The 16,963-nt window shown below is 36.7% G+C and overlaps 2 protein-coding genes across 2 annotated transcripts in view; one reads left to right on the forward strand and one right to left on the reverse strand.

Moving 5' to 3' along the window:
* Window positions 1–16,963, forward strand: part of LOC124170977 (ELAV-like protein 1) — a 733,134-nt gene that overhangs the window by 88,967 nt on the left and 627,204 nt on the right. The gene's annotated exons all lie outside the window — the stretch shown is intronic.
* LOC124171152 (cytosolic carboxypeptidase 6) overlaps window positions 1–16,963 on the reverse strand; it is a 297,445-nt gene that overhangs the window by 63,930 nt on the left and 216,552 nt on the right. Inside the window, exon 8 of the mRNA XM_046550289.1 lies at window positions 10,340–10,451. Coding sequence (XP_046406245.1) covers window positions 10,340–10,451 — 112 coding nt within the window. The remainder of the gene's footprint in view (window positions 1–10,339; window positions 10,452–16,963) is intronic.

Below are 16,963 nucleotides of genomic sequence, written 5' to 3' on the forward strand. Positions count from 1 at the left end.
GTTATGTTGACAAGTAATCTTCCATCAAGCATAGACAGAGATAACAGCACAGATTAGAAGGGATAATTATGTGAGCGGGAGACTAAAGCCTGTAATACCAAGAGTGAGTGAAACTACGTTGCGTTTCAGCACTGAAATTTTTGTAATGGTATTTCAATTGCGTGTAGGTGCTAATGACAATAAGGCATTCTATTTGAATAAATAAACAAGAGATTTAGATTTTTTGAATTTGCACCGTTTTTTTATTTTTTATTGTTGATATGAAGCAATATTATTGCTGGCTTCAGATATTTTTCATGTGTTTTATTCTCTTCTGTTTATTCAGCCTTTATCACTGCATTGCAAGTGGTCGATGTTCTTTGGTGGCTCTGGTGACTACATTCCTCTTGAAAGAGTCCACAAAATGAGTACAGCTCAGAGGCTCAGAGTAAACGCACAAGGGAAAAAATTGGCTCATATCTTTGAGATAAATCTTTCTATCCACCATTCATGCTATACTTCTGGATGGAGATGGGAAAAGGTACCATTATACCCTATACTTCAATGCCTTACCAAGATAAAGAGCTCTGTCTTTGTCTCGGAAGAGATTGCATTAAATAAATAAATAAATTTATTGTTCTAGGAGTCCCCTTTAGAACGTAGTAATAAATTAAAATGTGTGAGTTGACAACAGACATAGGGGTAACAAAGGAATCATTCAACGATATAAAAAAACTGAATTTCTTCTTCTGAAGTTAAAGGAGCATAATCTGTATCCATAAATAAGGAAATAATTGATTGAAGTTGACAATAGACATAGAGTTAATAAAAGAATCATACAGCAACATAAAAAAACTGAATTTATTTTTCTTACACTACATGAAGATTAACGTAACTTAACTGGATTAACGCATTTGAATATAAAAAAGGGCTGAAATATCTGGGACTGAATATAAATTATTCATTGGTTTTGTGATTTTTATGCAAAAATAATGGGATAAAATTCAAGTATGGAATCTAGTCTTATGAGAAAGAAACTAATTCAGTGAGGGTATTGAGTAAAATGAATGGTAGTAAAGCCATGATGGAGAGCTTTAAAACTCTCGATTCATCGAAAATCGCGTTGTCCAAATGAGTTTGTGAAATATCAAATGCACTGTGTTTTCCTTATTTAAAACGCTGTTTTAAAATAAGAATCAGTAGATTTGTCCTTTGATAATTCCCGTCACTCCTCTCGTTGTTTCTAAATAGCGTTAAAACATCTCCTTCCTCTGAGATTCGGACCTCTAATTATTTATCAGGAGTTAACATCAAATGTGAGGCAAAAGAAATAGGTCTAAAACTAATGCTAAATAAAGTTTGAAAATGACAGTAAATTCAGAATTCAATCAAATGATAGTATTATTATCATTACTTGGCCAAAATTATTTTTCCTATTCTCTATATTTAAAAAATTCTAGCAAACCTTCTAGAGAAATAATGTCCCTGCCAATTAATTATCTTGGTAAAACATCTTTAAATCACTGAGTGATGGGGTGGCTCTTGATAAATTGATGGCTGATCCCAATATGGTCTCGGTTTGAGCGGTCATACATCACTTACGCATGGCAGGACAGATAATTTGCTCATTTGAATTTTGCAGAATATTGCTTATTTGCGAAAATCGGGATATGGAATCACGTGAATTGTAATTTCGGCAGTCTCAGGGCAGCACATACAGTGAAATCTAGGATTTTGCACAATGTAATTTTGATGTATAAAGCTGAATTATTAGAAAGAAAAGTATTATTATAAAGATTCACTGAGATGGCATTATTTTAACTTTTATTACCACTCAAAAATGTATGCCTTTTAAGCAATATGTTAAAAATGGTTACAGCAGATATTACTTAAATTAACACCATTATCATGTAATTAGCTGGAGACAGTTCATAAAGCAAAAAGCGTTGAGGTTGGCTTCGAAGGTAGTCTTTCTGCTGCCATAGGAAGTGTTTCAGCCGTGAAAAAGTTAAATTTAATTTATAAACTCCCTCATTTATTTTACAATTATCCTTGGTACACGCACCTACACATGTGTTTAGGTTCCCGAATACCTTTAATTTTCATGTACATATGTCTTTGGAGGTTGTCGTCAGTCGGTTGGTCAGCCCAATCGCTGGCGTTCTCATATCTCTCTATCTCGTGAATCTGTTGGGAAAGGCCCCACTCAGCTATGAGGTCGAGTTCAGGTGGAGGTGGGTGGCTAATAATCTGAGCAAGGCTGGCCACTGGCCAGTCGGTCCGTGCTTCGGTGCTGCACAGCGAAGAGTAGGACATAAAGTGGAAGCTTCGTAAAGTCTGTGGGCATTAGGAAGCATGATTCTTCGTCCTCAGGGCGGTGCTATATTCGTGTAGCTTTCTAAAGAATGGGATGTTGGCTGTACCTACGAGGTGTCGCAGAGGGTAGGATATTAGGCTCTTAAGTTAGCACAGATGGCGGGAAAACGGCTAGGCCAGTTGGTCGGCTGGTCGGCCAAAAAAATATGCTGAGCTAGAATCAGGGTTCAGTGTCCCACTTTTGAGGTGAGAATTGAATAATTTTTGGTAATTGATGAGGAAGAAATACCCTGTGATTTAAAAACGCCGAAATGCCAGAAAATGAACGGTATTTTCTTATTGCAGCATATGAAAAAAGATTGCCAAATCCATCGAATACTAATGCTGAGGTATAGATGATGAATGTAAATCGGCCACCTGATAAAATTTACTCGATCAAGCCATTGTCTAATTTATGGAAAAGTTGGAATCGATAAATTCATGGTTCTCACAATTATCATTAATCAGTTTTCCCCCCTGGATTGCGTTGGCTGAAGTTCTATTTCCCAAAACTAAAAGGAGTTTTTTAGAAATAATTATATAAAAGTATTACCGATATCTATACATCACCAGCAGGGAATACCTGAGAATAAACTATTGTAATTCATATCTATCTAATACTCTAAACCCCGCGTGAAAAGTTCATGGCAAGGCCTGAATTCTCCAGTACGCTCTCAACTTTATATATATATATATGTTGGAGGCTTTGCGAGTATTTTTGTGAGACCCAAAGTTGTGCAAAACCGGGTACCGAATTGTATATAAGAAAAAGGATTTAACCTCAGCCAGTTCCTGGGCCCTACTTAAAGCTAAAATATTAGGAGGTACCCTCAATCCAAGGCATGGCTTGAGTATCACAGGTCATCAAGCGGAGGATTCACACAACTTCCCACTCTTCTCCCATCGGATGATCTCCTCTCATCTTCGTATTTATCTTTTTATGTACGATATTTTTTATGCCACATGCCGCATGCAAGGGTTTCCCAAGTATCTTTCGTGGACAGTTGTATTTTTTAGGGCAATGCGTCGAGAAATATGCCCAATTTGTGTTTCCCTCCTTTATTCGAAGTTTTCTCTTCATTTTGCATAATTTCTTCATCAGCACCTTTCCATTGTTTTCACAACCTATGCAGGTCATATTCAATATTGTTCTGGTACATCTTCTTTCTTGACTTGCTATCTTTATATTTCTGTCATATATTTTGTTATATTATCACTAATACCGTGCAAAATCGAGGCATTTGTAACATAACTCGAAATTTCTTCAAAGCATTGTTTCTAAATTTGGTGAAAAACTAGGGTTGCCGCGAGACGAGACGAGACCATTGGGTAGAATTCGAGACAAGACTCGAGACGAGACCATTTTTTGACGGGACGAGACGATATCACTTCCACGAGACTCTCGAAAGTCCCGAAATACATATTTGTATTGGTATTTTTTATAGCTTCATCTCTAAAACTATGTCCTTCTGTTGAGATGAAGTAAATATTACGTTTGTATTAAGTGATACATTTTAAATTTAATTCAGAAACAACTTCTACATAAATTATCTACCTATAAACAAGAATTTTTGCTAAAAAGTCAATTTCTGAATGCAAGAGCGTGGCATCTGCAGCCAAGTAAGGGAGTGTTAACCCCTCAACGCGGTCATACTTACCCAGTACGTTTCCTGATCTTCTTTCTCTAAAAAAATTAGATATTGTTGATATTGTATTTTTCGTCAGATATTGTACTTTAAATGAAAAGGAATCACTCTATTTTTGACGGTATGTTTTTTTCATTCCAATAAAATATTCATAGTGAATTTATGTCTTCTCGGTCTTTTATCGATGAAATTCTGTTTTAAACCGGAGATTTAATGAATTTTACATAAAAAAGTAACGCCTTTCTTCAACTGTATTATCTTGAAAACTGCTTTCTACTCTGCTTGTGAGACGTCAAGAAGGTTCAGCTCCTTTAGCATGAGATACGATATCTTCCTTATTAGCTCTCTGTCTTCCCTCTAATTTTTCCTTGTGTTTCCTCACCTAGAGCTCCAAGTGTGTTTGATTCGCCTCGTTAGTCCTAAGCGTTCCAAGCGAAGGGGCCATGTACTTCGCTCTGCATTTCTTTATTTCTTCTTTCGTGGACAGTAATCAACGAATATAAGAGTCCCTCTAAACAGTCAGCGTATACTAGGGCCCCTTCGAGATATTCTCTTGATAGAACTTCGAAACCATGCGTTTCAGTCCACTCTATCTATTCATTCTGTGTGATGTTCTTTCAGGCAGTGTGTTGTAATTCTCGTTGGGTGTACCTCCTGTGTGTGCTTATTTTATAATTAGGGATCCGTGCTATGGCTTCAACGAATAGAAAAAGATTACAAATTCCACTTGACGAAATATTGAAGAATAACTAGCAAGTGATTGTAACGAGAACGAGTGAACGAGAGTGTAAGTTCGGAATGATAGAGAAAATTTTATCGACGAACACTCTAAAATTGAAGCAATACGGCAGAAAAACTGCGCTACCAAGGACGCTGTATTTGAATGGACAATTTTTATAGATTATGCAAGACTACTGAAAAGAAAATACAAGACTGACTGTGTTGAGAGGTTGAGGTTGAACCGAAAGGATGTCCCAAAGTATGTGAAAAAGATGAATCTGCAGAGCGACGAAATATGTGGAAAACATTCTGGGCCTGTTTTCGTTCTCAAATAGAGGGAAAAAATCGTGTTCATGACCTCCTCATTCCACAATGACGAAATGGGAATAGCATTGACAGACAAAATAAGAGACTAGGAAGTCTGTCTGTGTGTTAGATCATAATAAATTCATGGATGAGGTATAGCCCAAGGACCTTTGATTGAATTCGTTCCTAATGGAAAGAAAACGCCATAAAAAGTGGTCTAAGAAGTTATTTAGGAGACAATTGAATGCCGCAGTCCTAAATTTATATGTTGTTCACAGGGGAAATGCATAAAAAGTTGGCCCTTGTATCATTTCGCGTACCGCTGGTCAAGCGAATATTTTTGAAATATGCAGCTCCATACGGAAAATTTGTGCAAGGCCGTCACTCCATTGACAATTAAGAACCAATACTCACGGAAAGACATTTCCTGGAGAATTCCTGCCGCTGGGAAGAAATAAAAGCTCCAGAGTAGGAGTGCAGTTTGTGCCAAGCATGAAGTTGGATTATGCTTGCATTGAATAATCTTAGGTTTTCCCGGCATATTATGCGCAGAAAAGTTTTTCGGGTTTTCTACCGGTTAAGGATCTCCATATCTCCCAACGTTTCGTACAACGTCGTAATGTTCATCCTCAGGGGATCTTCTGAATGGCTCATTGCTTTTAAACAAGTCACACCAAGCAGAATTTCTAAGGTCAAATTATTTGAATATCCCCATATTGACGTTTGAATCATCAGATCGTAAGTACCTACATCATATGATTCGGTAATGATAAAACGAAGTCAAGGAAATGGGTGAAGTCATGAATTTTCATCTGGGCTAAACGGGTAAGCCTATCAAAAATATCCCATCGGTTATGAAATTTTTAATCGTATATGGCTAAACTATATCATATAATTTAATTAAACATAAAATAATTAAATTAAATAAACTATATAATGTAATTATTTTAAATTAATGCATGGCATGCTGAAGATCTTGCTGGTTGATGGAAACAAAATTTAAAAATTTGAAAAACTGAAAATTGATCCATTGTGTTCCGAAAACGAGATACGTAAAAAAATAAATATTTATCCAAATTGTTTGAAAAATTATCATGTTGTAACAAATTATTTTACGCCAGTTTATAGAAAGTTAGCATGCCGAGTCATTTAAATGTCATCCGGCCGATGGAATGGGATTTAGTTAATGTTTGTCTCTCTAGAGAGGTTAAACGCTGACTATGTTTCCTTGTTTCTTGCGATAATAACCTTTGAAAATTTATCCAGCAGAAATTGGACTATTTTATAAAGTAGCAGTTTTCATTACTTATTAATACGACAAAAATATTTTGAATTATACTTGCGTATGTGTAAAGTATCAGCAAGCAGCATTTGCAATCCTGCTTATACTTTGCACGCTATGAGAAAATGATGACGCTATTTCGAATTTCGCGGAGCACATCACCTCGGTAGAAAGACGAATGATAATTGAAATAACTATTACCTCTTCCTGCATGATATATCTTTTGAGGTTAGTAAGGGTATTTAGTATCATCTCGCTAAATTGTGTTGTGGATGTTACAATATCAAATTATTTAAAATTCTTTTATTTGCCCTTATTTTGCTAAACAAAAATCTATTTAATCAAAAAGTCTATTACTGGTCCCTCTCACTGGCATTTAATCATCAGCCACTCATTCAAACTCCATTCATCACATTTTCTCCAGAATCAAATGCTAGCGGCAGGTAACCTTATTTAAGAAGAATGCAGTCAAGTATTAGGGGCCAGAAACCCCTCGGAAAATCTATTTGCAGACTAGTGAAAAATTCCCGAGAGGAAAAATCATTCACCCTAGCCGGTATTCCAATCCGGATGCCTCAATTTGCGTCCTATTTCTTTAGCTTAAATGGCTAAAGTCAAATAATAAACTTATGTGAATTAAACTTTTTAAATCTGAAAATTATTTCAACTACGTTATTAAAGCGAAAATTATCTCTAATACCAATTACATTATCTTTGCGATTATCTTCTTAAACCTTCTGCGGATTTCTCTGCAGTAAATTTGTGTCTACATTCCATTCTTAGACATTTTTTGTTTCATATTACTAGTTTATTCATTGCGTATAAATAAAATCAATGATTTTAACATAAGTTTGATTTTATTGGTGTCCAGATAAATATATGTTTACAATTTATATTAATGGCTTTCCTATTTCAAGCGTACCGATTCAGCGATTAAGCACGCAAAGGAAACGGTAATAAATTTATTTCGGGGAAAACGAGGTGAGACTCGAGACGATAACCGAGATCAGAAAACGAGACTGAGACGAGACTGGTTGAAGTATCGTCTCGTCTCGCGGCAACACTACAAAAACGACCAGCCTCGATTTTTTCTGAAATGTGCCAACTTTATCCTCGTTCAGTGGTTTTACGGATTGCTTTATCAACAAAAATGTTATATCATGTTAATGTAAACTTAGTTTTCTTAGATTTGGAGGGTTTGCAAAGATATTATGTCATTATTTATCTTAGATACATAACAAAATGGCGGAGCCTATTTTTAGCCAATTCTTTACATAAACCTAGAGAAAAATTGAAAAAGTAGATACTTAGGTCGAGTTCCATCAAGTGACTTATACCACATTACTCTACAAAGCTTCTACACTGTGAATCTAAAGTAAAATCTTGCTCCAACTTGCAACCTCGAATTTTGCATCGTTTTTTCGAGCGTGCCGGTTCTGGCCGCTGGGGGCGGAGGGTACGGCGATGCAGAAAGCGTGTGGCCACAATCATTTTTCTATCTGGATAATCGATACAAGTGTGATTGAAGATAGTCACCAGAAAGTAAAAATTATAAATATTACTAAGAATTACGCGACGTTACATTACACTTACAATGTAAGCGTAATATAGCGTCGCGGGGCACTTTAATAGGTATATTGAGAGGCTTCTTTCTTTGAGCGCATTCCATATGCTGCTACTGAGAGTGGAGCGAAATCGTGCCTTTAACGTAGGGAAACGTTCTCTTTTGCAGAAAAAAGAACTCTGTATAGGCGAGAACCATCCATATTCCATGGCCTCCACTTCCCAGCATATTTAAAGGTATTCCGACAAGGGTCGTTTCATAGCAGTGTTTAAGTGTAGGGTCTTTCAACATTGTTTTTGGTATGCTCACCTGCTAGTTGTAGAGGTTTCAGAAGGTATATTACTTACATCGGATAGTGCCTGTTTGCATGGAATAGTAATTAATTTTTATTTTATGAATTAGGCTCATTTTAAATCATCGTTTTAAATCTCCTAAGTATATATCACAGTCATTATTATAAATTCACAGTGCTTCTAACAAAAGCTGGACTGGACTGATAAGTCTCTTTATAATCTACCCCAGTTACCTACTTGTTTAAATCCTTGAGCAACAAGCCTAGCCTTTGATTGGTATTACGTGCAGCACAGTCCAAGATCCAAATAGCCACATCCTCCTCAATTACCTTCTTCATACACAGGGAAATGAGGTCTTTCTTCACCACAGATATACCTCTGCTTTTCTCCTCCCTTTCCTTTGGAAAATACCTAGCATTACGGTCATTCTGCTAGCCACAAGGAAAACACCTGTCAACTCAAGCTTCACCCTCTTTTCTCATTTCCTGCTTTTTTATCCCATGATCTTCGCTTTTACACCCTTTTTTTTAGAGCTACCGCTGTTCCAAGGCTCTCATAACATTTTCTTCTGCACCGTTAATACGTCGTGCGAGCCTTAATATTTCATTTTTTTATTCCTCTTCCATTTGGTACTTCACTTGCTTAACTGTGGATATGGTTAGGTTTTCTCTCCGGGCTATTAATGTTTTTACCGTTATTTCATAGTCTTTCGCTAATCCTCTAAAGCCTTTTTTAATTAATGGGCCAATAACCGATTCGGCATGGTATGAAAGGCCACAATGCTCCACGTCACTTTACCACCACATGAATAAAATAAAGAAACTATATAATTTTATAGTGCAATAATCTTTATTGGTTAAAAATGCAATCAATCAATGTGGTTTTTGAAGTTGTTTATTTTTTACGTGTGCGTCGATACATGGATATATTATATTGTGTGACGCGATATAACATTTTCTTTGACCTCTAGGAGCGGCGCGGCGCGGGCGGGTGGAACACCCTTGCTCTGAGACAAAATGTTGCCAATTTTAGATCTTTGAGACCCAATTCTTTTTTCGTAATAATCATCGGATCATGTCCATCATACCTAATCAATCATCTGGAATGGACAGACCTAGTACTTCCATGAAGCTTACGATCTTTCTAAACTTCACCGTTGCTTCGTATTCAGTGTTTTGGCCTTTCAGGATGGTTCTAAGCCTCCCCCGCTACTTCATATTCGAGAATTCTTGCTCACCGGGAAAAAACAGGCAGTACATCATTCAAACTACTGATGCACCGAATTAAAGTTTCTGCTTGTCCTTAGAGAAAGACTAATGAAAATAGATTTATCATGGTTTAAACACTCTACATATGAGCATTCATCGAAACTTTCTTTGTTATCTTGAATTTTAGGTAAAGAAGGCAAAGGTAATTTTTCGATAGCCCATTCGCCTTTACCAATTTGTATCACATTATTTTTATGTTTTCTAATGTTCACAATTGGTAATCCCGTAATTTTCGCCATAAGTCTATCCTTCGCTTGCACTACATGATCTTTACGCACATTTATGGATTGCAGCGTTTCAACCAGAAGATCGGTTTGCATAACTTAGGGTTGAGCTTAGAATAGACTAAGCTGCTGTCTGAATATAACATAATTAAGGTAGGAGGCAGTCTTTCTTTTCCTTACCCTCTGTTTCAGTGATAGCAAATCCTACGAAATGAGACCTGATTAATTTTTATGCTGAAATATTTGCATAGCTTTACGGACTCGATCATTAATGTGTCAGCTTCATCAGGATATAGACCAATTTTGTGCTAATGATTTTGGGTGAAAGAATTTTCTGGAATTGAGTCACCCCGTGTCACATACTCTGATTGGAGTTGTACAGATATCTGTCTAAGTCATTAGGAAGAATTTATGTTTGACAAGAAAGAAATTGCTCTGAGATACATTTCCAAACGTTTACTGCTCTTGATCTCTTTTAGCCGATATTTTTCTGCTTCTCAAAGCTACTTTTCAAAGTGATTCACTTTCAGAGATCAGACCTATATTGGATCCCACCCTTTAACAGCGTCTGAAATGGAGAAATATGACCAGGAGAAAAGGAAAAATACTACCCTATCTTGGGTAGAGTCAAACTGGCTCGTTTTATGCGTATTTATTGCTGCTGGGGATGAATAGATTAAGGTGGATTTTCAAGATACGTACGGAATCGTTGTCCAGTGCCATAATTTGCGAATGAATTGCATTGAGTGTTGGATGAGCCCACTGAGATATCTGGTTCCAGGTTCGGTTGAGGTCGAATCCCATAAGACTGGACCTGAAAACGAGAAAATAGAACATGGGCATAAATGTAATACTAGATAATATTTAAAGTCCCAAGCAGCAATTAATGGCTCTTTCTTTCTCTCTCTGCAACACCCACACAACATTGTCAGCATTAAAAAATGACATCCGTGCAATATCCATTTTGATCCAGTTAACGTTGCGTGGATACATGTCAAATATCCAAGGAACCCGCCAAACAACGCTGCAGCGATGACCAGCACTAGACTTGGAAGTCCATATTACAACACATCTTAGATATCTTCACAGCATCTAATGAGTAGATAATGGTTGCACTTATTATGGTTTTTAGTAATCCCTTCCCATATGAATAAAAAATTGGTGCCACTCAACTCTCTACAGAATATATGCTACCTATGGATAATGTTTGGAACAACAGTTTTTTTTAATATCATTAGGCTAAAGTGATCAGAGTTCTCATAGAATTTAGTGTGATGAGCAATTGATTGCTTATAAATTTTTCATCCAGCCACGAACAAGCTTTTGTATCTGCACCTCATTAGTTCTTTGCCCTAGTTATTTCTAATTGAAACTTCCCTTTCGTGTTGTTTTACTGAACCCAAAATTTTTTCCACTTGCTTTCTCGCCTAAGGGCAATCATTAAAGTTTCATAACTCCTTCTGCGTTATGAAATTGCCCAAACATCCTGATCTATTTCTTTCAAGCATAGCCTCATATACAGGGTGGCTGGTATATAATTAGGTATTGAAAAAGACGAGTTATTCACATATGAACAGCTTTTTCTCATTGAAGTTTATATCTTGCATGCATTATTATGTAAGAATCTTGATGAATACTTTAAAATTCAATATACGGGCCCATGCATCGGCCAATCGTCTTAAGCGGCCAGGTATGTAGTCCACGATCTTTTGGAAGAAGTTGTGTCGGATATTTTTGATAACTCAATGAATCCTTGCTCCCAATTGTTCCAGTGTGCGTGGTTTTTTCCGGTACACCTTTTCCTTTGCCCAGATCCATAAAAAAGTCTCATGGTGTCAGGTCTGGACTTCTTGCTGGCCACTCATCAGGTTTGCGTCTCCCAAGTCAGCGTCCTGGAAACTTCTCATCCAACCGCGCAATTTGCAAAATGAGGTGGTGGCCTTGCATAAAAGTAATAGGCTGAATTGAAGCGCTGAAATCTAAGCCATATTTAATATCCTATATGTAAATGCTTTTTAAATTATGAGTACTTCAATATTAAAAATTCTGTTAGATTAGCAACTAGATATTTTATAATATAATTTTAGCATAAGTCAAATTATTTTTCTTATTAGTTTAGTATATCCGAGGAAATATAGCCGTGTATGGAAATATCTAGATAGAACTGCAGTTTGCATCTGGTAACCCGGGCTTAAAAAATGTAAAAAATTAATTAATAAGCTTCCTTCACATAACCCAGGTCACAGTTCACGGTGTCATTCTTCTTAAGTGCTACTATTTGGCATCTGGCTTATTTGGGGGTTTCTTAATGATAAATTAACCCGATTAACCGTATCGCTATAAATTCAAATACGGGTACAAATACTTAAATATCGACGCAACATTTCAAAAACGAGAAAAATATCGTTCAGTTAAAGAGGTATTAATTCGTAGACGTTAACTCCTCTTTGGCATTCCTCACCATTTCCATCTCCAGTGGTAGCATTCAAGCTCTATATTCTTACCGATTGTTCAATTTCCTGAGGTTGATAGTAGTATATTCCACTTTTTTCTGCACCCAATGTCAATTCTTAACCATTTTATGAACAACTATGCTCTCCAATAGATTTTTTGAGCTTCTTTCCGCGGAATATTCTATTGTAAAAAGGATTCCAGGACCGCTAAAAGCTACGAGGGCTCGTATCATAAGGGCGTTATATTTATATCAGAACACTCTCATTCAATTCCAGGATAAAAGAAAATTAATATCGTCTTAGAAATTATTTTTTTTATTTTACGTGAAGTGCATTCTACTGGATCTACAAATTTTGATACAGAATTTACACCAAAACGTCTTATTTTAATTAATAATTCATTGGCTAGTTCCCAAAATGAAAATTATTCAAATAGAAATCAGTTTGATATTGGTTCTATTTTCTCTCACATACTTAAACAACGTGTGCTGAGTGACTGATTTTCACAGCCTTCAATACACATCATCACATACAATCAAAGGTACTATCATAAAACTTCGCGGATAAATTTCTCCTATCATGCATAGCCGCGTACTAGCAAAAATTTTTATGAAGGAATAATTTTTTGAGGAAATGTCACCCCATTATGCTAAATTTCTACTCCCATAAATTTAAAAACCTGTGAAGAATTTGTTCCAAGAAACGCTTGCCTAAGATATAGGTTAGAAATTTGTAGAAAAAAAGATGGTATGGTATTTGCGAGTAATATTTCGAAGTCTGATGCGTGAACGGCGGTGAAATATACATTAATTTCCATGAGAAAATCTCTCCTGGACCAGGAATGGAACCACGGACCATTGGCTTCCCGGGCCACTGCGCATATCACTTATTATTGCCATGGGAATTCAGGAACCTGGATCGCGTAGTGGTCTGAGCAGAGGCCCAGAAAATCGTACGTCCATGGCACGAATATTAAAAACGTCGTCCTCTGAATGTGATATCAGCCAACGCGCACTTAAATAGGTTTACAAAAGTCGCCACTCGCGTCACTAACGGGCAAGTTGATACGAGGTTTCTGGGGAAATAAGGTATAATTAGCAGTTTTAACCAAAATTTATGTACCTATATGATGACGTAATCTACCAAATCCATAAAAGCCCAATGCTTTTCCTCGCAATTACCAACATGGTGCTGCAAATGTTGGAAAAAAGTGGATCGTATTGCACTCATCACCGCTCTGCGGGCATATTTGAAAACGAATTAAAATGCGACTGAAGTGGCCAAGTGACCACATGGAGGAGGACCAATTCCATCCCTCAGAAGGTTGATTTCTGTTTCCACATCGGTCGCATTTTAATCGAATTTCAAAATTGTCCGCAGCGCGATTATTAGTGCAGTGCGATCCACTTTTTCCCAATATTTTGCAGTACATATAGTGTTTGTGATTGCGAGGAATAGAATTCAAAAGCAATGAATTTGATAGAACACATCACGATGAATGCATATGTCGTTCAAAAGTCCTAATTATACCTAATATCCCCGTGAAACTCGGATCAATTTGTCCGTCAGCGACGCGAGTGGCGAATTCTGTAAACCCATTTAAATGCGCGGTGAATGACAACAAATTTAGAGACAAACTTGACGATCCTCTATTGCAACATTTGTACTTCTACCCAACGTTTTTGGCAAGTCCCATTGAAATTTGACTGGCCAAAAGCACAGTGAATAGAAATTCCGGATAGGCATTGAGCAACACTTGGAAACCTGTGCTGCTCAAAACAACAAAAATGACTAGGCAAAATCATCGCCAACACGCCAGCCAATCAGAGCGCGCCACAGATGATAGCCAATCCGCAGTCACCTGACCACGAGAGTAACTGTATAGAAGCAGGGAAAAATCTCACTCGACACTCACAGCCCTGAGGACGATGACCGAGTCGGACATCGAAACGTCGGCAGTTATGCAGTTCCTTATCCGGTAGCAATCCCGAAAACATGTTACGGACCCCTGGTCCTTAGTTCGATTTCTGGTCCCGGAAATTTTTTTCTCATGGCAATTCATGTATACATTATTTTTCAATTTTATCCTTCGTTTTCTTCTCATTTTATACTTTCAAATGAAAATTTGGCCATTTTTCTTCCATTTCAATGTCTATTTTCCTTCCACATTAAAATTAGAATCAATCGTAAAAATTAGACGTGAACATGCATTTAAATGATACTGGGTATGATGATGAGGTATGGTACTGGGAGCACGCGACCGATAGCTTAGGTCATTTACGCCATGAGAGAGGGTAGGAAAGGAAGGGTAGAGAGAAATTCGGCGTCTGCATTAGCCTGCTCTCAATGAAAGGCGCCTGGGGGATCACGGCTTGACATCCCATCCGGCGGACGGAGTGTTGCGCTTAAAATGTCCTCCACATAGCATTCAAGCAGGGATCTGATAGTCTCTGAAAATTCTCTGCCACTGCCGGGATTTGAACCCGAGCCCACGGGTGGGAAGCAAACACTCTAGCCACTACACCTACCCGATCCCCGCCACTATTAAAATACGATTTTTAACAAAAAATGCCATATTTAGGTCTTCGATAGCCATTGAAATTCAACGGGCACCTTTCGCTTGATTCATGTAAAAATGAATTCACTAAGCTGGCATCATAGTTTTTATTATTGTTTACTTAATATATCTTTGACACACCGCACTGTGGGCTGAAATCGAAGAAAACTGGAAAGATTATAAAATAACGTTTAACGAAGTAGGAAGCTCAAACTTATGAAAAATATTCCGAAATAGTAGTCAATTTATTAACGGGATGCCAATGGCCATGTAAATGGGCAATTTTCGTGATACAGACGTGCAAACATGACATAGCTATTGAGATTTTAATCCCATTTTCATTTAAAATAGTTGTTCGTTGGATTATAAGATGTGGATTCCACTGCACGATAGTTGTCTCCGGTTGCTTGTACATCAGGCGCGAATCGTTCTGAAGAGGACCATGCTGCCTTACTCGTTTCTAAATAAAAGTTTCCATGAAATTGAGTTTTTCAGTTTTCCTGAAAAATATTGCAGAGTAAGTACCTGTTGACGCTTTTGGAATATTTAAATTGGATCAAAAATGGTATCATCTGTTGACATGATACTTAGCTTTTAGTTTAACTTAGTATCAGAAATTTTCATATGAGTGTGGGTGCGTTTTGTCTTTACTTAGCGGAAACTAACTCTACCCATGTTTTGGAATTAAATATGTGTATACTAAAAATATGCGTGTTGAATAACACGAAACGCTTGTTTTGATGAAGTGAGGTTGGGACATACTTTAGTAAAATTATGAATCCTCTTCCGATGCCAAAAGTTACGCTAATTTTTTCTAATGCGTGGCAGTGGCTGGGATCATTGAATTTTTGCCATCTAAGAAGTCGTTTTTTATAAAAATCTTCAATGATGTGAGCCTTATTTTTAGTTTTTTTATGATCAGTAATTGTATTTATTTATAGGTCCTAAATTTATGTAATGTGCAGTAAATTTTACCAAATCAACGGAAAAATCATGCATTTTGTGTTTTTCTGTGCAAATTCCTCTGAAACTCCTCACAGTCTCCACTTTTAACGCGGCATACTCTACATATTTAAACAGAGAACTATTATGAAATATAGAAAGACCTTGAAGAAGATTATTTTGTATTTTATGTACCTTAATGGTAGTTTTTCACGCTTAGTGTTGTAAAATGGGCCCGCGCTAAGGTACGGCCTCTTTCGGAGTAATGAGCGGAAAAATTCCATTGATATAATTTTTCTTTCGATTTTTCCAAGTTTACGCCCGTTTCTCTTTCTCCACATGATTATCTGTTTTTTAGAATCGTAACGAATGCATGAAATGAATAAAAAGGCAGATAAAAACTGAAACATTGACTATTCCTCTAGTAGCGATCTCAACCACCAAATCTTCTTATGTATCGCTGTTTTTCACCTCAACAGTGTAAATTTAATCGGGAATGGTTAAAATTCTCGGTGAGTGGGTAGTGTTTGTACAAAAAGTATTGTTCTGTGCATTAATTGCGTATGGAATTGACTTATTTACCTACCTTGTTAAAGAACACAGCGAGTGCGCCTCTAATGAAAATCCTTATTCTGAATTACTGTATATATTTCCTTATCTCTATGTTAATAATTTGGGTGGTAAATATTCAATTTTGGTTTTTAATTTCGATGGATGGGTATAAAGATAAGTTACATCTGCATAAGCCTAAAATATCATAATTGTCATTAGAATCCAAGAAACCAAACAATTGTTGCTCAAGTCAGTAGTAACGAACGTGAAATTTATACTGAAAGCAGTTTTGCATATATATTTTGGTTTGAAATTCTCCTAAAATGCTTTTTACGGCTGTAGCATCAGATATACCCATCTTGGAAAGGAAAATCTCTTTTTTAGGCAAAAAAACCATCGATCTCTGATTATTCAGGCCATACACATGGTGCACTATCCACATTTTATCATCGCCCTGTATTTATCCTAGCAATTTAAATTATTGTTATTACTTATACGATATAAATGTGAAAAATTCTCCTGGAATTTCTTCTAATCTATGTCTGGAATTTTAAAGAAATTCGCATCAGAGGAAAAATGCTTATAACTAATGGATTCTGGTTTACATTTTCACATCAGAGCCGTTGCAGATTTACCCATCTTGGAAAGGGAATTTTTTTCGAGCAAAAATAACAGCGATCATTCTCCATTCTCCAGCGATCATAACAGGCCATACTCATGCTGATTTTTTCATGTTTAATCATAGGTATGTATTCATCCTAGAAATCTTACATATTATTATTACTTGTACGATGTGAATGCAAAGCTTTATACTAGAATTTT

Source organism: Ischnura elegans, chromosome X (assembly GCF_921293095.1).
Source record: "Ischnura elegans chromosome X, ioIscEleg1.1, whole genome shotgun sequence".
Lineage (NCBI taxonomy): Eukaryota > Metazoa > Arthropoda > Insecta > Odonata > Coenagrionidae > Ischnura > Ischnura elegans.